Below are 21,986 nucleotides of genomic sequence, written 5' to 3'. Positions count from 1 at the left end.
AGTTGCCAGTATATGTGCACTTAGTAAACATTATTTTGTGTAAAATAATTCTGCGCTTTTGGTTCGACCAACTCAGTAATTATAAATTATTTTTGAGATATTAGGGCAAGGTTTTTATGAAGCTTAATTTTGTGTTTTTGTTTTAAATCGTACCTAAATGTACCTCGATTCCCCATCGAAAAGAAATTGTGTTAAAGTGCCCAAAGGATGATGTCAGGGTGAAGGCGATGGAGCAAAACCCTCAGGAGATGAAACACATTGAATCGCAGTGGAGATGAAAATGATCAAAAGTCAGCCGAATTAGTTGAAGTACTTTACACTGTCTTTCAATATCAACTCTGCACTTTGGCTTAAACAATTCACAATATGTCAAGGTGAGGGTTAAGCTCTCATTTTATCCTATTATATTAACAGAATTTGCTGAATGGGAACGATCAGAAAACAACTTCAAAATATTCAGTTAATTACAAAAGGAAACACCGATGCAGCGTTTATACATGGTATATTGTTGCACTACCCTTGGAAGAGTTGTATTCATGTTTAGTTAACATGTTTGTCTTTTTCAAGGTGTGGAGGTTGGACCTGGTAATGGTGATCCTATTTAAAGGAATCCCATTGGAAAGCACAGATGGAGAGCGGCTTGTGAAGGGCGGCCAATGCTCCAATCCAATCCTCTGTGTCCAGCCTCGACACATCTCTGTCTCTGTCAAAGAGCTCGACCTTTACCTCGCTTATTATGTCCAAGAGAGAGGTATGTACCTGCACACACTTCATTGTCAGATTCTACTGTTGCCATTATGCAACCTAGATAGTTAATAAACACACACACACACACACACACACAAAGCATGAAAAGCTGTAAAATGCTTCATTTTTCTGTTGGTGTCAGGGTAAGAACTTGTGAATTTAAATAAGTGGTCAAATATCTGCAGGTGATGACTAAATCTAAAACAGCGTGGAAAATTATAATTAAGTAAACTTGAACCACACACAGACAGTGGCATGGTGTCAGCAGGGCCTAACCCATCTACATTTCTTAAGTCTATCAAATTAATGAGTCAAAAAGTATGTTTGAATGTTTGAATGTGTGAATGTTTGAGTGTGTGTGTGTGAGTGTCAGTACTATGGGTGCTAATGTGGGCCCTCATTTTATTTTTAGCTTTACTGCGTCTATGACCAGAGTTACAGTGATGGAAGACCTAGATTTGACTTTGTAACCAGGCTAATTGAGGAAGCAGCACATCTGACTGTTTTTCCAATTAGAGAAACTAGTACAAGCTCAGTGGTATCAATGCATGTACTTTAAATAGAGTAAATGATATTTAAAGATAAATTGGTTTTAGTGCAGACATTTGCTGATATAAAAACTTATTTTAAAGAAATAAAAGATATTCAAATCATTTACACAAAGTGATAACATTTTAAAGATATATATATTTGGTTGTATTTGTGATCTATTCTCAATTATAGTGGTTTTGATCTGCAGTTCACAAAGATTTTGTGTCCTCTGGTCAGGCAGTGTGTTTGGAGTTCCTGCTGATTCACTGGTGTAGTGTTAATCACCACTGGGAATGAATGCTTTTAGGTTTTGTCAGCAGAGATTTTAAGGTGTTGAATGGTTTTATGGGAAGGGTTGACTTTGACTTCAAAGGCTCTGTCTGTGTGTTTTGATAGTTTAGCCATATCGGGCTACAGGCACTTTAATATGTTAGAGTCAGTTTAAAAACTCTGATTCTATAGGTATAATAAGACAAGCATTTTAGCTTTTCATAGTAACACACCAGAAAATGCACATCACATGACCATTCTCTTTTTCAGGGCCTTGTAAAATCTGCCTTATTAATTTAGCAGTGTTGTGTTGAATCAAATTAGGGTCAATGGGATTTTGAGTTAAATTAATGCACAGGTGAAATTCAAATGTGTATGTGTGTATGTGTACATGGAAGTGAATCTGTGAAACATTGTGGTTATGTTGCTCACAGACACCATGGGTGTGTTTGAATAGTCAATTTTGCTGCTCAGTATCTTAACATAGATGATGACAAACATCTCTTTTTTACAGCAACTTTGTTTTATCTCACCAAGCATATTTTGGGTTCTCAGATTTTATCACACACTCTTTTTGTGCAAATACAAATTTCTCCCACAGATTTATTGCTCAGGTTGAAGAGAGAGCAATTTACAGCTATACATATGCTCAAAATCTTTTAAACTCTAATTTGAGTCCACACGTGTGTCCTGGTCTGCAGACAGATGAGTAAAGAGAATTATCATCCTCCAGTCCTTGTCTCTCTCAGCCCCTCTTTCTATCTCCCACCTGAATGATAAGTTATTGTGCTCTGCAAAAGGGTCCTCACACTTATCTTTTGTCTTGTCAGTGGTGGTTAGAGCCAGTCTTCACATGAACAGTGGGATGTAAGAAAAACGTTTACAAGTTTTTATGCTCATATGTGAACTTAAGCTGCAGTACAGACCATGAAGGCTAGGTTTTGACCTGAGGACATGTGATGACACTTGAGCCATGCAGCTTTAAAAATGGCTTGACCAGGGGTTGAAATCTCAGAAATTTTGTTACTCCCAATTTTCCCAAAACTATGTTCCTTGGGCGGCTGTGGGTGAGGGGTAGAGTGGTCCTCCTCCAACCTGAAGGTCGGCAGTTCAATCCCCTGTCTGACCCATCTGCACGCCGAAGTGTCCTTGGGCAAGATGCTGAACCCCGAATGGCCCCCCATAGAAAAACAAAGTGCTGCGAATAGATGCACTGTATGAATGTGTGTGTGAATGGGTGAATGTAAAACTGTACTGTTCAGTGCTTTGAGTGGTCATCAAGACTAGAAAAGCCCTATATAAATACAAACCATTAACAATTTACCAAAAGTCAACAATGCCTCAAAAGGCTAAAAATCTAGAGTTGATGAAGAAAATACCTTATTATGATGAATGAAACTGCCTTGCATTTTCACATCAGCAAGGTGATAAATTCAATTACCCAAAAAGTTATTACAATGTTATGACCCCATGATATTTCTATTGCACTAATCACAAAATTATCTAGTTTAATTTCTATCTCTTACATTCATGATGAATTTGCCCACATAGAGACTCATCATTACCCTTTTTTAAAACCCCAACGTAATACTGGTATTTGAATTCCCTGAAGGAGAAACTTAAATATGGGAAATAAAGTATATCAGAATCAAAGTGGCTTCACGCTGAAATTAAACATTCTCCACATAGCTGAAAAAAACGAAATATGAGACATGAGAAAAGATCATTGTTATAATCTTAATCATAGAACCAAGGGCATTTGAGGATAGATACTCAATTCCACATGCGAGGTCACTGAGGAACTGCCTCACAGTTTGACTGAACAACTGTTTGATCACTACTCCATTCTTCTGTCTGACTTTCCCTCTCACAGCTTGAGAATGTAATCAACCATCATTAATAAATCACACAGTGGACTCTGGTCACCAGTGCCACAGTGCTCTCTGCACTCATATGACCATCTCCCTACATGTGTGGAGCTGGTTTTGGATAAGACATTACAAGTGAACATAATCCATATAGCCAGTCAGGTACCTTGAGATATTGTGTAACTTCTTGGAATAAATATTTAAAGATCTATGGTCAGTTGTTAGATACATGAATGATCATTATTATTCCCTGCAATATGAAAAGGTTTTTTTTGAAGAGCTCTGGTTAATAAATATACATTTTTAATAGCAGTAACAGGTCAGGCTGAGTTCCTCCTTTGAGGAGCACGAATGTGCTGAGAAAAGGCCATGGCCATCTGCACATTAGGCTATTACATATTTTAGCCTGAAGGGGATGCAAGTACGAAGTTGGGGCCGTTGCGCATTTTAGGAAATAAAATTTCAATAAGCAAAAGTTTGTGGCAGTCCAGAGGATATAACTCACCGATCAATGCATACGTTGGTGAATAATCTCGTGTGACGCCACTCAGCCAATCAAATCTGTGACTAAAGACGGAACAAACTCTTGTGTTCATTCTTCAGACGGACAGTTAAAAAAACAGTATGTCTCATATGTTCTCATACTTGATTGTTTAGAGTGGCAATGGGAAACAAAAATACACCATTTCAACCCACATGTGAAATCCTGGCAGTAACAGGCCAGAGTTCACTTGTCTCACTGAACAAGACAAGTGGGGTTGGGATATAAACAGAAATGAAAGAGCAGCTAAAGCTGTTCAGTTGTTAGGATGTGTTGAAATTGTTGTTGGAAAATAGTTTGAGAAGTGATTTTTTTTAAATGTATAATCCCTCCAGGCCACTGTTAAACCTGATTTGACAGTCAGTGGATGACCACATATATAGATTGATACATGTTACATTTCAACATACATTGCACTGGATCATAACTTTAGTTAGACATTATGATGTTTGCATTATGATCTTTACTGGAAGAACTTTTCTCTATAAAGATAAATCCAGATATAGCTGGACCTTTCTGAATTTCAATGCTCTTGCTTTAAAGGAAAGTCAAGAACACACTTGAAAAATACATTACAATGAATCTTTGTGGAAACATAATCAAATCCAACTGAACTTCCCTTAGTTCGATTTACCTTCTCATGAAACAGCATAAGAACTTTAACTGAAACAAGTAACTGTAGGGAATTTGTGTCCCAACCGTGAAGCTTAACAATGGTTCAGAAGGTCACTTAAAGCCATGATTACTCATATCATATTCAGAGATAGAATGCATGCCAATTTTCTGAGAAACTAAATTTAGTTCTAGCAGGTGGCTGTAGAAGAATTTAAAGGGAATTGGGATTTTTTAAAATCATAATCAAAGCTGCCGTTAGTGAGACAACGGTTATCTGATAATTTCCGAACTGAGTTCTTCTTTCTCATTGGTCGGTTGATACCATTTGTATAAATATATTTAATTCAACTTAGAGTGGAGTCTGAAAATCACTGGAAGAAAACACAGTGTTCACATCTGGTTTATATATTGTGGCTGCAGGAGATGTAAAAGGCTCACTCACTAACAATTAGGCGGCAGTGGATGGAACATGGAACGGTACACGTCAAACAGCACCAGTGATGAATGACACCAGTGACACCAGGTCTCCACATCAGTTAATAAAATATCAACTAAACTGCAGAATAAAGTTGATGGACAGCCTGTCCGGGGAACAGAAGAGGTTTCACAGCAGGATCCGTGGAGGGCAAGCTCTGACTCACAGTCATGTTACTGAGTCAGAGCTCTGGTTTTAATATTGTGGTTTCAGAGGCTGTTGTAATTCAGCAACACACCCTCGAAGAGTGCACTAAAAGGATTTGATACTTTTTCCTCAATGTCATGCTGTTTCTAACAGCAACATCACAGGTGATATTACCTTTGGTACTGATATTGGATGTTTTCTATATTTTTATGAGAAATGCATAAAATTCCCAATATAGAACTGTAAATGATACAGAACAAATAAGCTTGGTAAAAAGAATCTCAATATCGTTAGCGTGTCGCCAGTTACTCATCTATCGTTAATGTTTTTTAGCCATAAGTTTGCCACTATTGTGACTTTCCAGGGTGATATGAGCTCCATTCCTAAATTAATTATGCAAAAAAGTGAAACATTAAGACTTAGGAATCTTCCGCTTATCAAGAAGGCAACCAGTGCAGCAATCATGTCTATTTCTGCTGGAAATGCAGATACTCAGGTTAGAAGTCAGCATAAATTTTGTTAAATTTTAAATACATTGGAGACATTTGGATTGTCTGGTTGACTGAAGGATAGCTCTTTGTCACTGGAAGATGTAAAATTACCCTTCATGAAAATATTATGCATGAAAATGTATGCCATGATTAGACCCTTAAACAGCCTGATTTGTGACAAATACTTTAATATTCCCTAATGATCTCCTGATTTTGATAATTCCCTAGATTCTTTTTTTTTAAAGTTCAGGATCATTTTAGCTGATCAAATAGCAAAACAGCAGGGTAATCATTCATTCAGAGCCGTAACTCCAGCCAAAACAACTGAAATCTGAATATTGGCCAAAAGATATTTAACCTCTCGGAACCTTGATTCTGCAGGGATACACGTGTTTCGTTTAAACTTGCACTACTTTATTTAAGTTTCAGTGTTGGAACAATAACAGAACCCTTACTGTTGATTTAGTCTCTAACTTACTACCCTCTGCTGCATCTACATCCAAAATGAAATAAACTCTTTTCTGGGTCTGAATTCCTATTTTCATTCCTCTGTGAACTCAATTAATGACTTTTGCGAGGTGAGGAAAGAAGGTAGGATGTATTCATTTTCCTCAACCCTGTCTGGACCTATCATTTTGACAGAGCTGGATTTCTTTGGACACTAGGAAAGCCCAAATCATATTGGAGTATGTTTTTCTCTCCCATGCTGCAAGGTAAACTAGTCCACTATGTTATAAATTCAGGTAGTGGTTTTTGTTTTGATGGAATCTTGGTATAGGCCAGGGGTAGGCAACCTTTTCGATAGTAAAGGTTGCCTACCCCTGGCCTATACCAAGATTCCATCAAAACAAAAACCACTACTGCCATTTCGCCCCCTCTTCCCCAAAATTATATCTGTCTGGAGCGCACAACATATTTGATAACACAGGTTATAAAGTTATATATATATAGTTACACAGCTGCAGATCGGTAGAAACCACCTGCAGCTTCTGCTATGATCAAGAAGCTTAGGCGCTGATCTCTGATCAGCTGAGACCAGAGAAACTCGTTGTTTTCACTGTTTCCACTGTTGAGAAGCAGCCGGTCAGTCACTGAGAGGCTGCTCCACGTGAACAAGCTCCGATCTCACTGTGTCTCTCTGAGCGAGTGAGTGGGGCTTAGGGCAGGGGGCGGAGCCCCGGCTCTGTATGTGTGTCGGCTATCTGGGAGCGCTCACACACACACACACACATTCACCCGCTCCTGGTATTTCATGATGGCCTGATACGATGATTATTTAAAAAATGAACGTGAACGTGACGTTTACTCACGTTCATCATATGAAAGAACTGATTCATTAAGTTCACCGTTCACGAAAAATATGCGCAACATGCACTGCACAGGGAGCCACTGCAGAGGTGCTGAAGAGCCGCATGCGGCTCCGGAGACGCAGGTTGCCGACCGCTGGTATAGGCAAACTTTTCTGTGGGTGTGTTACCACATTTCATCATATCTGTTCTTTATTCTTTTTCAAACTGTTTATTGAAGAGTGCTGCACACACTGTGGTGATAGCTCTTCTCTGACCTGGAACATCCACTTATTGTTAAAGGCTTTTGGATGGCTGGACTCAAAAGTGCAGAACACAGGCTCAAGAAGGTTTAAGAAGGCTTAAGAAGGGGTTTAAGGGGTTTAAAGCTGAAAGTGGAAGTTAACAGCTACACACAGAGTGTGTGGATGATGATTTAGTAAAGACTGGAGAGAAGATCTAGGGTTTTCTTGTAGCGGCTGGTTGATAGTTGAGTTGTGGGTGTTTGGGAGAATTTCCAAGAGCCGCAGCCTAAAGGACAAACTGGTTTAGTCAGGATTGACAAGGGGTTTTGGCCCTAGTTTTGTGAGTTGTCCTGTCATCCATCTTTAAATACAGTCATTGTTATATTTCTTATCCTGAAACAAGTTTGTTAGGTTAATCTAGCTTCATCCACATAGATGAGTGTATGAGCAGTTCGTCTGTGCTGTCACCTCTATTACTTTTGAATAAGTCTGCAGTTTTACAGTACTGTGAATTATGCATAGGCTGTGTATGTACCTCGGTTGGTTGTTGAACAGACATCTTACCTGAACACACTGATATATCACATATAGCACCTAGTTTCACTGTGTCCTGTGAAACTATTTTCTTAAAGGATATTTTATTTGATCTTTATCAAGGAATCTGAGGTTTTTGTTCAATAGACAGTATTCACTTTAAACAAGGGATAATGTTGGCCAGCACTCAGTCCCATAGTTGTCTCAATGATGACAGTTTCTTGAGATCCTTAGAGTATTCTACCTCTTCTTCCAGTGGGAGACAACCTTTTTATGTATCTTTCTCTCTTTCTCTCAAAGAGAGACCTTGGTTTACAATGTGGTTAATACCTACCACCACATTCTCCCTCTCCCTGCGACTCTTTTTCCACAATGACCTGTCTTCCTTCATCCATCTGTTCCCTTCTGTTTGTTTGCTAATAAAACAGGACACCTGGGTAGGCTTTCAGATGCAATTGCAATCAGCTGTGTTTGAAATAGAAATGTTCTGCAAAGATTTGAATGTATTTTGATGTGGTCACAATAGAAATGCACTGAAATCAATCATTCTGTTTTGAATGTGAGAAAGAGCTTGGGGAGTTAGATGTGGAAAATGTGGTAATTGCATGCAGCAATGGAAAATTATTCACAGTTTGTGTGTTTCTCTGACTGTGTGTGAAGTTTTGACAATGTGACTACAGTTTATAGTGCAATGGTGCTAGTCAGTCCTTCATTTGCATTTTCTATCTTGCATTTGGTTCTCATTAATATTGGACCTTTTGTCCTCTTCCCTACACCTGAGGAGAAATATTTTACATTGTACACAGGACAGTATATCGAGATATTCCAACATTAAATGTGTACTTGAGGGAGTAACACTTTGTTGCCCAGATGGAGGCTGTGTTTGAGAGTCAAAAGCTGCTTTCACACATGCACTGATACCCTGAACTTTTCTAGAAATTACCCAGAGAATCTGTATGTGTGACTGCAAATGTTCAAATCAGCTGAATTAAATCCACTTAACACTGCTCCATCATACAGAGTCTTTGTAATGTCTGATTGACTCAAACCAACCAACCACATAAGGCAGAATTCAAACACAATGGGATTACGTCATGAGTATATTAGTTGGCATAATAATTTTCCAGTTTTCAACTACATCCCCATTTTCACTCCTTGACTATACATTGTCCAGCCCTATAAAGTTTTTGACTGTCTTAGATGTAGCAGGATGAAGGAAATACAAGTCTAATTTGTACTAATTGTATAAAAAAATGTACATGTGAAAAACAAATTTATATATATGTAGTGGTCGCTGTTGTTCTTGAAATAGAGAAAAAGTTTAAACTTTAGAATAATGTGGTCGCTGAATATATTGTTTCAAAGCATTCCAAACCCTGAAACCAATAACTTGCTCAGTGAACCAAGTGAACAAGTGCTGACCCATTCTTATTTGGTTCCTTTTGTCTTTGCACAATGGTTATGTCTTGTTTGCACCTCTGTTCTGGAATCAAACTTTTTACAGTCTGATAAGTCTCTTGTCATGTTGCATGCTAGATTACACTCCAAAACAGAAACACCTAGCAACCCTGAAATTAGTAGGAAAAGATTTCTGTTGCTACTTTTACTCTTGATTTCTGGTATCCAGCCAAATCCTGGTCCTGGCATTGCTATTTGTAACACACCTGCTGAATTTAAGGATAGGACCGGGCTAGGTTTAATACATCTGAATATTCGTAGTCTGCCATCAAAGATTGATATGCTGCATATCTGGGCAAAATCAACTGATGCAGATGTCATTGTTCTGTCGGAAACGTGGCTCAGTAAATCTTATTCTGACAAAGCAATCTCCATCAAAGGGTATAATGTATTTAGGGCTGACCGTCCTAGGAAAGGGGGCGGGGTTGCAATTTATTGTAAATCAAAATTTAATGTAAATGTCCTGCAGTCCAAATCAATCAGTAAACAGTTTGAATTCTTAGCCATAAAACTTGATATTTCAAATGGGTTTTCCATCACTGTTGTGGGCTGCTATAGACCCCCATCAGCTACTGCTGAAGCGCTAACTTCTCTGACTCAGCTATTAGCGGAACTGACCTATAATGAAATAATATTGACTGGTGATCTAAATTGGGATTGGCTAAATTCTAACTCTGATGCCTTCAAAGATTCCTGTGTTTCATTGAGTCTTACGCAGCTCATTGAAAGCCCCACACACCCAAATTTGAAGTGTCCAGATAAATCATCTTTAATTGACTTGGTCTTGACTAATGTACCGCACAAGTATTCGATGTCAGGTGTTTTTGCAAATGATATTAGTGACCACTGTGTGATTGCTGAAGTCAGAAATGCCAAAGTTCCAAAATCCAACCTCGTATTTTGATAAAACGTAATATGAGGGCCTTTGTTGAACAGGCGTTCTTCCGTGATTTATATGATCTTAACTGGGATCGTATTGAATTAATTAATGATGTAGAGACTGCATGGCAATTTTTCTCTGAAGGTTTATCTTCCCTGCTTGATAAGCATGCTCCCTTCAGAAGATATAAGGTTAAGGGAAGGGATAATCCCTGGTTCACGCCCGATTTAGCCGATCTACTGCGTAATAGAAATCTTGCCTGGGCTAAGGCCAGAAAGACACAGTCTGAGGCAGATAAACTTATATTTAGGCAACTCAGAAATAGTTTTACCTTTCTTATTAAAAAAGCAAAGTCTAGCTTTTATCTCTCTGCAATAACGAAAAATTTAAACGACCCTAAAAAAATGTATACTTGATTGTTTTATTACTCATTTTTCTGCCTCTGGCTCCTTATTCTCTCGGTCTTCTTCCACGATTGCTATGCCTGCCCTTAATATTGCGTCTTCTGCCCTAGATGTTGGAAACATGTCTCAAGGCCTTATCTCTGCTGGTCAACCTTCCCTTTGTTTTTAGGTTGTTTTCAGTGGAAGAGGTCCGTAGAGCTCTTTGCTGTCTTAATATCAGTAAATCTGCAGGTCCAGATCACTTGGAACCATATTTCTTAAAGTTAGCAGCTGATTTTATTGCCAAACCGCTCCAATATCTTTTTAACCTCACTATCACCACAAATTGTATTCCTGACATTTGGAAAGTCGCTTACGTCCTTCCCCTTTTGAAAGGGGGGGACCCTACTTGCTTGAATAATTATCGACCCATCTCCAAGTTGTCCATCCTCTCAAAGGTCCTTGAAGGTCTAGTAAACAATCAGTTGAAAGATTTTCTCCATACTAACAACATTCTCCTTTCTAAGGCCTTTGACACAGTGGATCATTCCATTCTGAAGCAACGCCTGCTTGATATAGGTTTATCTGAGCAGGCTGTTGGCTGGTTTAATAATTATCTGTCTAATAGAAAATAATGTGTTTGTTTGGAAGGCAGCTCATCCACACTGCTAAATGTCTCTACTGGTGTGCCACAGGGCTCAGTTCTTGGCCCAATTCTGTTTGTTATTTATGTAAATACATTGGGCAGTAACGTCCTAAATGCCAAATTTCATTTTTATGCTGATGACACAGTTATATACTGTTGTGGCACCACTCTTGCCGAAGCCCTTGGCAACTTACAAATTGCTTTTAAACTTGTGGAAAATCAGCTCATTGAACTAAGACTTGTCTTGAATGCCGCCAAAACCAAACTGTTGATATTTTCCAATGGCAAAAGTGCCTGTGTCTCCACCCAGCATTTTGTCATTGCAAGGGTATGAAATTGAACTTGTGAACTGTTACAAGTATCTCGGCATTTTAATTGATGCCGCCTTATACATTGGCATGTTTTTATTTATAAAGCTATCTTGGGTCTGCTCCCCCACTACTTATGTAAGTACATCTTTAAATCCCAGAGCAATCACTGCTTACGTTCAAATGAGCTTTATTTATTAATTATGCCCAAAGTACACTCTGAATTTGGTAAGCACAGTTTTAAGTTCGCTGCACCTGCTGCTTGGAATGCACTGCAAAAAACTCTAAAGTTAAAGGAGCTCATAAACCTTGAAACTTTGAAGACTCATGTGAGAGAAATTGGAGCGGCTTCATACCGCACTTGTTCTTGTTTTGGTGGGAATCCGGAGCTTTAGTCCTGTTGCCTTATCTTAAGGGAACAGGGAACTTATCTTATTTGATCTGTGTTATGTGATTTTTGTGTGTCTTGTGATGTTGACATTTTTGGTATGCTGCTGTCTATTGTAATCCTGCCTGTTAATGTTTTTTTAGGTCAGTGTGTTGTTAGTGACAAGCTGTCATACTCTAATTCTGTATAACTGTGGGAGACCACATGTAAAAACATGGCGACAGACCAATTGCGTATTCGTGGAGGCATGCTTTTGATTTGGTTCACATATCCTCAATAGACTTACAGCAGACCTTGTTTAAGGGAGAAAATCAAACTCGTAATCCATTCTAGACATGAGTTAGTCAACATACTCATAATCTGTTACACCAATGTGATGGCTACATCTGCATGACAATAAAAAAAATAAGAACTCACGGAAAATGTTTTATTTTAAGTGCTCTGGCCTGTCCCTGCATCAGATTTGTGCATGGACAGAATCTGCACGATATGAAGACCAGACACTGTTAATGATTATTCACCAGCTTTATATTTTTCATTCCTAAGCTGCACTGTCTGCTGCTGCTCTGTGTCTGTTGCAGCTCCTTAACCGTCGTCTGCTGCTGTAGGTTTTGCCCCACCATTTACACTTCTGATTAATTAAATATAATGATTTACAAGACCATTTTAACCCTGTATAGCTAGTAGCTAGTAGTTTTCTTTGTTAAATTAAATTATTGGAAAATTGTTATTTTGTTAAAGTAGTCCATTATAACCTTGGAAGCAGATGTAGAAGGCAATGTGTTGTTGTAGCCATGCAGGAAATGTGCAATGTGTGTTTTCACTTAGTGTGCCTGACTGAGCGCCGTCCGGCTTTAGTCTGAGCAGAGATCCAAACAGCCCAGATGTGTGAACACACCTGGGCAGGTGTGCAGGGCCTTTAACAAGATAACAATCGTGAACCTCTTCATTTGGAGGTCAAACTGAACTTAATTATTGCTGATAGAAAGTTTGATCAATTACATATGATAGTGTTCGCAGTGTGCTTAAAAAATACATTCTTGTTACAATTATAGTGTTAGACAACGTAGAACAAAAGCACAACTGAAAGAATAGAAATACAAGAAAAATAACAGTAAAAACATACCACCAAAAACACATTTTTCCATTCAAAATATACAATGAATAATCCTGGTAGCTTTATACAGATGAGATACAGTGTATGCAAGCACATGTTATAGAATGAGCAACATCTGTTCAGATGAGGAGCATCCAAACTGAGTCTTTTGTTGTTTGACTTGACATGTTTATTTATTCATAATTATATTTTCCTAAAAGTTATTTTCTCAGGTGCAATCATTGACTAGAAACAACAGGAAATTCACACAAAAAAAGCTTTAGCCTAACGTTTAAGATGTATGTATATTCATTGTGTGACATTGCCGTTCATTTGGTTTGCACAGTTTTAACATAAACTATAGAATAAATAGTAATGTGATTCAGTTACACCAGAATGAGACAGCACTAATAAGTAATTTAAATACATAACAACCAGGTTTATGCTGGGTAAACCATCAAACCACCCTGTCAAATGGTCAAATGCAAATCTGTTCTAGTTAATTATAATAATTAAATTAATTAATTATTATAATTAATTATAGTTATCAGACAGCATGCTTGTCTTTTTGTGCACCGCAGTCAATGTTTTCTGGTTGTCCTACTCTGGTGATAGTGATATCTCAGGAGAGCTGTGCGGTGATTTCCTCAAATTTGGTACAAATGTTAATTTGGACCAGACCTACTGATTAGAACTTGGTCGGTCAAGGGGGCCTTGCAACTCATCTTTTTTGCCTTGTGACTAAACGTAACAGCCACAGTGCCTTATGGAAATGTTATATCTGGCACAATTGATCACTTTTTGGTGATGATTGCATTAAGTTAAAATTGTACTGATCTGTCTGTCTGTCTGTCTGTCTCTTTCTCTCTCTCTCTCTCTCTCTCTCTGTCTCTCTCTCTCTCTCTCTCTCTCTCTCTCTCTCGCTCTCTCGCGCTCTCTCTCCAGAGGCAGAGCAGAGCAGCAGTCCCAGTCGCACAGGAGTGGGCTCTGATCAGGAGGACAGCCGAACCACCACCATGGGTACTGTAAAGAAGGAATATTAATTCATTTTTAAGTCTGTGTAACCTGGTCATGTAAGATGATGCTCGTTGTCACAAATTGTTTTGTAATTTGTAAATCATCAAAGACAGTCAAAACATCTGAAAGAGAAGACAGATTGTTAACAAACCAAGTAATACGTCCACAAATAATGTAATTTATGGGCAGTACTTCTTATCATTATCTGCCTATCAGTTTTGTATCTTCTGCACTAGAAGCTCTAGTGATAATCAAACAGTAATACTGACACTGGACATCAATGATGAGTTCCACATGCTATCATTTGTGCTGTACTGGTTTCCTCTAAGGACCAATACACTTCTTTATGTGAAAACATTTTGTACCAAGACGTTGTTTTGTACATAATGTGCTAAACTCCTCTTCTGAGAGATTCTTGGCACAATTATAATGTTAGTCTATGCAAAAAGATAAACTTGTGCTGAAAGAATGGATTAAAAGAATAAACAAAAAAAAACATTGAAAATAAACCATCAAAACACACACTTTGATTAAATTTAATCCTTATTGCTTCACACATGGAAATTATGACGTAGATAAGCTCAGCTAAAAGCAGGAACCCCTTATATGTCCGAATCCATCTGAGAATCTATGTTCATGTATTGACATGAACTAGCTGTCCCTCCTCTAGACTTTCGCTCGCACACAAGTGTCTTACTGCTGTTGTGTTTCTGCAGATGGTCCAGAGTTCCAGGAGAGTTTTGTGACATCAGGAGTTTTCAGTGTCACTGAGCTGGTCCAGGTGTCAAGAAGTAAGCCCCTTTGCATCAGTTGACACAGCAGACATAATTTGAAGGTTGAGCCTCAAATCCCAAAACTTAGGGGTGAAAAAAACAAACAAAAACATGGTATAGTAAAGTAAAGCTATATAACTAATAAAGAACTTTTAAATGTTAAATAAAGTGTGATCTTAGCTGAGCTTTGCATGTTTCTTAGGTGTTGGTAGAACACATAGGAACTTTTATAATAATAAATTATTAATAATAATAACAACAACAACAATAATAATAATATTTAATTAAACAAAACCAAAAACTGCATATTTTGTCATGTCCTGTTTTTATAGGCTTGACTACAGTTTTCAGAGTGCCCTCAATTCTTAACTTTGTGTTTTCTTCCTTGTGTGTGCAGCTCCAGTTGTCACAGGAGTCGGACCTAGTTTCTCTGTGGGGGAGCTCCAGGGTCATCTGGCCTATGACCTCAACCAGTCTGTCAACCAGCCTGTTAGTGTTAGACGATCACTGGCCAGCACCTCATCCTGCGGGTAATCTCTCACACACACATGCATGCATGCAAGCGCACACAAACACACAACCATATTTCATAAACTTTTAACTTCACAGCATCAGGAAGTGTACAACCTGCCTTGGTAATTGCTCTTACCCTTAATTACAGCACTGAGCTTAAAGATTTTTTTAAACCATGAGCTTATATTAAGCTTAATTCAAATCTAAACTCTGAAACTAAGTTCAGACACAAACAGACTTTGAAGGAATTCAAAGCAGCCAAAATGTCATAATCTGGCAAAGAAGTCTGTGTCTGTCATTTAAGGTCTAAAACCATAATATATTAACTAGGCCTGTCAAAATTAACGCCTTAACGCAGGATGAGTTATTTGTGGAATTATCGCGCAATTTCCCCCACTCACTCGTTCAGAGCAGCTCAGTGACTTTGTAGAAGAACAGTGAAACACAGAGTTTCTCTGGTCTCAGTTTCAAGTTTCAAGTTTCAAGTGTTTATGGTCTTATTCACAACGATTACATTAAGCAGTCACTTGCAATGAAATTCTTGGGTCACAGGCTCTCTTATGGCAATGCTCAGAATATTTCAAGCAGACAAAAACAAATTTGAATATAAAAATGTAAAAATAAATCAATTATAAATATCTAAAATATATATATACACCTGAAAAGATAAAGGAAACAATAGTGCAAGTGTGTGCAATAGTGCAAAATGCAATGGTGCAAATATGCTAAGTAGCTGAGCTAGTGGAATTATAACGGATTGGAGGAGTTTAAAAGTCTTATGGCCTGGGGGATGAAACTCTCTGAGCCTGGTGGTGCGGGCCCGGATGAGCAGACTTCACCATCCTCTGTAAAGCCTTACGGTTTAGGGCGGTGCAGAGATGCAGACACTACATCAGCACTGCTGGTCTTTGCTTTGTAGTCAGAGAAGGTTTTGAGTCCGGCTCTCAGGTTCCTAGTGTTGGAGCCCTTGTAGTGGGACTCCAATTTGTCCCTGTAAAGTATCTTGGCACTGCTTATAGCATTTCGGAGCGCATACCTGGACTTCCTGTACTCCTCCAGATCACCTGAGATGTAGGCATCAGTCCGTGCTTTGAGTTTTGCATGGACGTCACCATTCATCCAGAACTTCTAGTTTGGGAAAGTTCGTACAGTAATCCTGGGTACGATGTCATCGATGCATTTGCTGATGTAACAGATGACTGCGTCCATGTACGTGGTGATGTTGTCATCCTGGAAAACGCACCACTCCGTCATGCTGAAGCAGATCCGTAGAGCCGAGTCTGATTCGGTCCACCGCTGAATGGTCCGAGCTCTGATCATGGCGCTCAGCTGTGTCATGAACAGAAATGGGAATGTTCTAGGTGACAAATGTACGGTCATGTGTTTTAATTTAGAACAATCAAATAGAACTAGTTCATTTTCAACTTCATTAACTGATGTTGGAACTTGTTCTTTTTAACCATCTGCAGATGGGTTCAGATTCAGATTTCACATTCACATTTAATTGTGTAAAGTTTGTGTTTGATTAAAAAAGGAAAGTAAAAGGTTTTATTCAACCATCCTATATTAGCTAAAAAAAGAGAGAGCAAAGGCTGAGATGCCCCAATTGTTTAGTATAAAGGTTTTAGATAACATCCTATGTTTGCTCAGAGGCATAGTAAAGAGACACTAACAGCCACATTAGAGCCACACAGTGGGGCGGCTCAGGCTGAGGTGGTCGTCCTCCAACCTGAAGGTTGGCAGTTCGATCCCCAGTCTGACCCATCTGCATGCCGAACCGCCTTGGGTAAGATGCTGAACCCTGAATGGCCCCCCGTAAAACAACAAAGTGCTGCGATTAGATGCAATTTATGAATGGGTGACTGTAGAACTGTACTGTAAAGCGCTTTGAGTGGTCATCAAGACTAGAAAAGCGCTATATAAATATAAAACCATTTACCATTTACATTTAATTATGGTGTGGTAGGTTTTAGTTAGTTTTTATTTTATTTTTCAATCTTAATAACTATCATTTGTCATCATAAAAACACAAATGTTAAATGTATATATCCGCCTTCTGTCATTTATCTTTCCGTTCCCACAACAATTTACATAGAAAATGGGAATTTTTTGGAGACATTTAGAAATGGTGATTTATCGTGGTTAGTCATAGCTACCCTGTGATTAATTTGATTAAATTTTGAACGTTTGACAGTGCTAGTTTTAACATGATGAAAACTTTGTGACAGATCACACTATGTTTCTTCTTTATATGTTTATATTAAGGTCAAATTTATAGAATTTAGTGACATCTCCTAGTGAAGTTGCACGTTGCAGCTGAATATCCCTCACCTCACACTCCCATTCGAAACATGAAAGAGAACCTGTAGCAACCTCGTGCCTGATGTTGTGATGTCATTTCTGTACATAATTTATTTGCTGAATCTGTTACCATTACACTTGGATCTTTTAACAATGCACCAACTTTTCCTCCTCTTATCAAGCTTTAAAAACATTGTGCAATATTTCACTATGTTGTTCCACTCAAAGTGAAAATGTGCATTAACCATCTGGAGAAACACACATTGTGACTGGCTGGTTACACTTACACATTAGCCCAATCAATACACCACAAAAGTTCAGAATTACCTTTACCATTAAGACCAGCCCTTACACCAATGTCATCTCACTGTACCTGCACAATGTTGCCATTTAATAGTTAGTGTTAAAACGACTATAACCATAGCCATAATTACGAAGAGCTATAGTTATGCCATGGGTATTGCCATGAACACAGCTACAACCTCAATGATAGCTTCATTGTATCGAACTAACTAAACGTAACTAGTACAAAGAGTGCACCTGAAGTCTCTGGCTTCAGCTGGTCTCTGAAGGTAATGTTACATGAAGGAATGCTTTTAGTGTTATTTGCTAAAGCATTAGCAATCAGTAGTTCATAAAAAGTCTTTCACCAATCATGTTGCTTTCACTGGCAGTTTAACAGCTTTGACACATAAGGGACAGTGTAGTGATCATGGTTACTGCCGATGTAATCAGGCCTGTGAAAGCAGATGCAGCTGGAGACCACATTTTTTATCAGATTTCACTTACAGACTGACTTTCTGACGTTTGATCCCACAATCAGACCTAGGGGTATTCTGGCTTCTATGGCATTGGTTGTTACCACACATTTCTCAAAGTGCCTGTTTAAAATCAAACATCCTAGGTTAATCAGTAGTGAAGATCTATTTTTGGACATCCGTAAGCCTGACTTCACTGTTAACCCTCCTTGAAGTAGCTGCTGAATAATGTTTAGCCACTGACCCCTCCCCCTCCCAACAAACTTATTATTGGAATTGGAAAATAAATTGAAACAAAACTGTAGGTGTCTCTACCTTTGTCTACAGGAGTAAGCGTCATAAGTCTGGCTCTATGGAGGAGGAGGCTGACAGTCCAGGAGGGGAGTATTACCACTCACCTTCCTCTCCTGCCAGCAGCTCCAGGAACTGGACTGATGACATGGAAGGAGGTAACAGAATATGAACAAGAACAGCAGTGTCAATCGTGCCCAGTGGATACACAACTAGCATTATAACGTCAGCTTACTGTAATACTTGCATCTTCGTTTACACTGTGCTAAGGTCTTAAAAAGCACTCTGATTAGTTATATATTGTATTAATTTATGTCACTTACAGTCCCATTATCAAGGACCATACCAGTGGTTGACAGACCTGAATTATTCTACGATTGCATTATTCACTAATTATTTTGGTGAAAAAAAACAATGGAAATATTTCTGTGTTGCCTGTGCTATACATAATTAACATTATGACAAAGTTAAGTAAAATATCTGAAATTATAGACACAGATTACAATTTAGTCACAATAGATGGATGAATGCCACAGACTCCTCTCAGACAGTTTGCTTCAGTTGCCCTGGGTAACAGATGTTAGCCCTCACACTCTCAGATATGTCTCTCACTGCTCATATTAACCAGAAAACAGTGATTAAATGTAGAAATCTGTCTGCCAAAAGCTGTCACTTCACAGATAGTTTGGGGATTTTTTCCACTAGGCCACTAAGCACAATTCACACCTGACCGTGTAATTTGAAGTCATGAAATAGTCTTGCTCAGCTGTTGTGTCTCAAATGATTTTATTGTATTACTACATAGTAAAGTAATAAATTAAAAATGATGCAACAAAGTTTAATTTCCTCCAATATTATTGTTTTTTGTTGTGTTTTACCATAATATGCATTGTTATTATGTATATTGTTGGTATAAAAGACAAATAAAACTATATGTTACTACAGCTATTGTTTGTGTGTGTGTGTTGTAGGTCTATCTCCTCCAGTAAAGAAGGCAGAGCTGGACAGTCCCTCCCCCCAGGAAGACTCACCAAGACTGGGTTCCTTCACTCAGCACCATCGGCCAGTCATAGCGGTTCACAGCGGTCAGTACCCCCCCCCCCCCCCCCACACACACACACACAAGTAATGTTAATTCTTCTTTCTTTCTCTGTCCCTGTCCAGGTCTGTCTCGGAGTATCCAACCCTCCTCATCTCTTCATTTCCCATCCTCCTCCTACTTTCCCCACGGAGCAATCCGCTATCCTCCTCACCTGGCACAGGACCCCCTAAAAGACCTACTCACACTGGCCTGCGACCCTGCCAATCAAGCCCCAAGCTCAGTAAGTACCAGAACTCCACCAAAAGGTCAGCTGAGTACATCACAGATTTTGGGTTTTCTTTCTTCACTGCTACAGCTAGGGTTTCATGAAGCCATTTAGCTTCCGAGAGCAAATGTGATTATTTAAGGTTGTTGGTTTGTTTTTCCAGCTGAACGGCAGCAGCCAGATTAAAGTCCCCGGTCACTACATATCCTCTCAGATGTTAGCACCTCCTGGACCAGCACCCTCCCTGGCTCCTAACCAATCCTCCCTCCCCAGACTGACCCTGCCTACAGAGTCAAAGGCCACTACCACCTCCTCTGATGGGGGAGCCAACTCCCCGACATCACCTAGTAAGTGTTCTTAATGTTTATATTAACATAAGCTCTTGATAGGTGTCAGGGTAGAATACAATATTTCATCATCCATAATGCTACAGATGTTTATTTTTAAAAAGAGAAAATGCTGAAATGCAATTGCAGCAGTCTGTTATCACAAAGCATTTCTTTCATGGGGGATGTTCCAGACTCACAGTGGGCATATTGTTATTATCATATATAGCTAAAGCTTATGAGTTGTGTATTTCCTTGATCAATAAATCAATGAAAAGACTCAAGCTGTTCCTACTAGCTATTATTTTCTGTACATACACAGCTTTATACAGTAGTTTCCACTGTCTCCTTCAACCTAGTAGAATAGACTAGCTGTCATGTTCTCACACTATGAAGATAAAGCAACAAATTAGTGTTGCTACATCCTTGAATACAATCTGGTGACGTGTGCCTGACAGTAAGTAATCCCTTTCATTATCACAGCCATACATTTCGTGACAGATTCTTCAATTAACAACTAGGAAATGTTAAGCAACAGAATTATTATGAAGATGACATTGAAATGGATGTTTATTCACCTCCTGAGCAGCAAGTTAGACACTCAGCCTTTGCTCTAAGGTTCAGACTGACATCAGCACGTATGACCTTACTAAGTTTAAAATAAGAACAATGTGACCTCAGTTAATCCCCAATGCTATTATCGTATTTACAGTCTTGAGGTCCACGTACATTAGTAAAATGTCAAACAAACCTTATTGAATCAGAAAAGGTGAAAATGAGAAGTATCCTATACCATTAACTGAATCAACTGAAACGCAGCAAACGTCAGTCATATTAAAATTTTCAACAAAATAACTCATGATCACCTTGGTTTAAGTTGTGACAAACTTTAGGTTGGCACAGATACAGACAGAGAAAGAGGGTCAACAGTTCAGTGGAGATGGTATTAGAGGTGGTGGAGGTGGTCTTATATTATTACTCACTGTAACATGTGATCAAAAGACCGAAGGGTACAGCAGAGCTGCAGCGATGTTGGGTGTTCACCGGCAAATTATAAAAAGGGTTTGAAGGGTTCTGGTTTGCAAGTTTGTAAATGAGCAGAGGGCTAAGAGCTGTTGGTTTTGACCTGCTCCATACATGTGGAAGACATCCTAATTTGTTGTTATATCGCAACTACATAACTAATCACTATCGAAAGCACTTTAATGAACGAACAGATGCAAAACTTGTGATAACGAATACACATTTTGTTTCATCAAGTTTCTGCAGTAGAAATTTGTTTATAGTACCAGTTGTGTGAAAATATATGTTAAACACTTCCACATCTGGAATGCCATCATAGACACAGAGAAAAAAGATAAATGTGTCATGAGTTCAGATCAGTCGGAGTTAGATCAATCAGCAGAAATCAGTGATTCAGGAAGAAGAGTTTCATGCTGTTGTCTCTTGTAGATGTATTGAGTTTCGACAGATTTTTGTTCAATGTGCCTCGAGACATAACAAGACTTATGTTGTTAACACAAACACCCTCAGCATACTCGGCCCCCGGGACCCCCCCTGCCAGCCGCTCCTCCTTTGTTGGAGTCACCCCTCGAGACCCAGCTGGACTCTACCAGGCCCAGGTCAGTATGGTTTATATGACACTGACAAGTTGAGTTTGGAGAGGATTCATCGGACTATAGAAAACTTGGACTGTTGGACCCTTAAGAAAGAAAACAAATAAGTTCCCACCTCATCATGATTTATAAGATAAATAATGTTTGATTTCTGGAGCTGAAAGACTTGATTATT

General features: G+C 38.8%; 1 protein-coding gene across 3 annotated transcripts in view; it reads left to right on the top strand.

Moving 5' to 3' along the window:
• The window catches only part of nfic (nuclear factor I/C), a 44,699-nt gene that overhangs the window by 12,291 nt on the left and 10,422 nt on the right, over positions 1 to 21,986 (top strand). For 2 of the 3 annotated variants that reach the window (XM_062394718.1, XM_062394716.1), the window contains exons 4-11: positions 568 to 751; positions 13,855 to 13,929; positions 14,643 to 14,717; positions 15,097 to 15,229; positions 18,599 to 18,720; positions 19,534 to 19,647; positions 19,727 to 19,884; positions 20,033 to 20,216. In XM_062394718.1, coding sequence (XP_062250702.1) covers positions 568 to 751; positions 13,855 to 13,929; positions 14,643 to 14,717; positions 15,097 to 15,229; positions 18,599 to 18,720; positions 19,534 to 19,647; positions 19,727 to 19,884; positions 20,033 to 20,216 — 1,045 coding nt within the window. Of the gene's footprint in view, positions 1 to 567; positions 752 to 13,854; positions 13,930 to 14,642; positions 14,718 to 15,096; positions 15,230 to 18,598; positions 18,721 to 19,533; positions 19,648 to 19,726; positions 19,885 to 20,032; positions 20,217 to 21,728; positions 21,818 to 21,986 lie in introns of all 3 variants that reach the window. The other variant, XM_062394717.1, reaches the window with a different exon arrangement.

The sequence above is a fragment of the Platichthys flesus genome, chromosome 9 (assembly GCF_949316205.1).
Source record: "Platichthys flesus chromosome 9, fPlaFle2.1, whole genome shotgun sequence".
NCBI classification, from domain to species: Eukaryota; Metazoa; Chordata; class Actinopteri; order Pleuronectiformes; family Pleuronectidae; genus Platichthys; species Platichthys flesus.
Note: the sequence above shows the minus strand (reverse complement) of the source record. Positions and strands in the feature narration are given on the sequence as shown.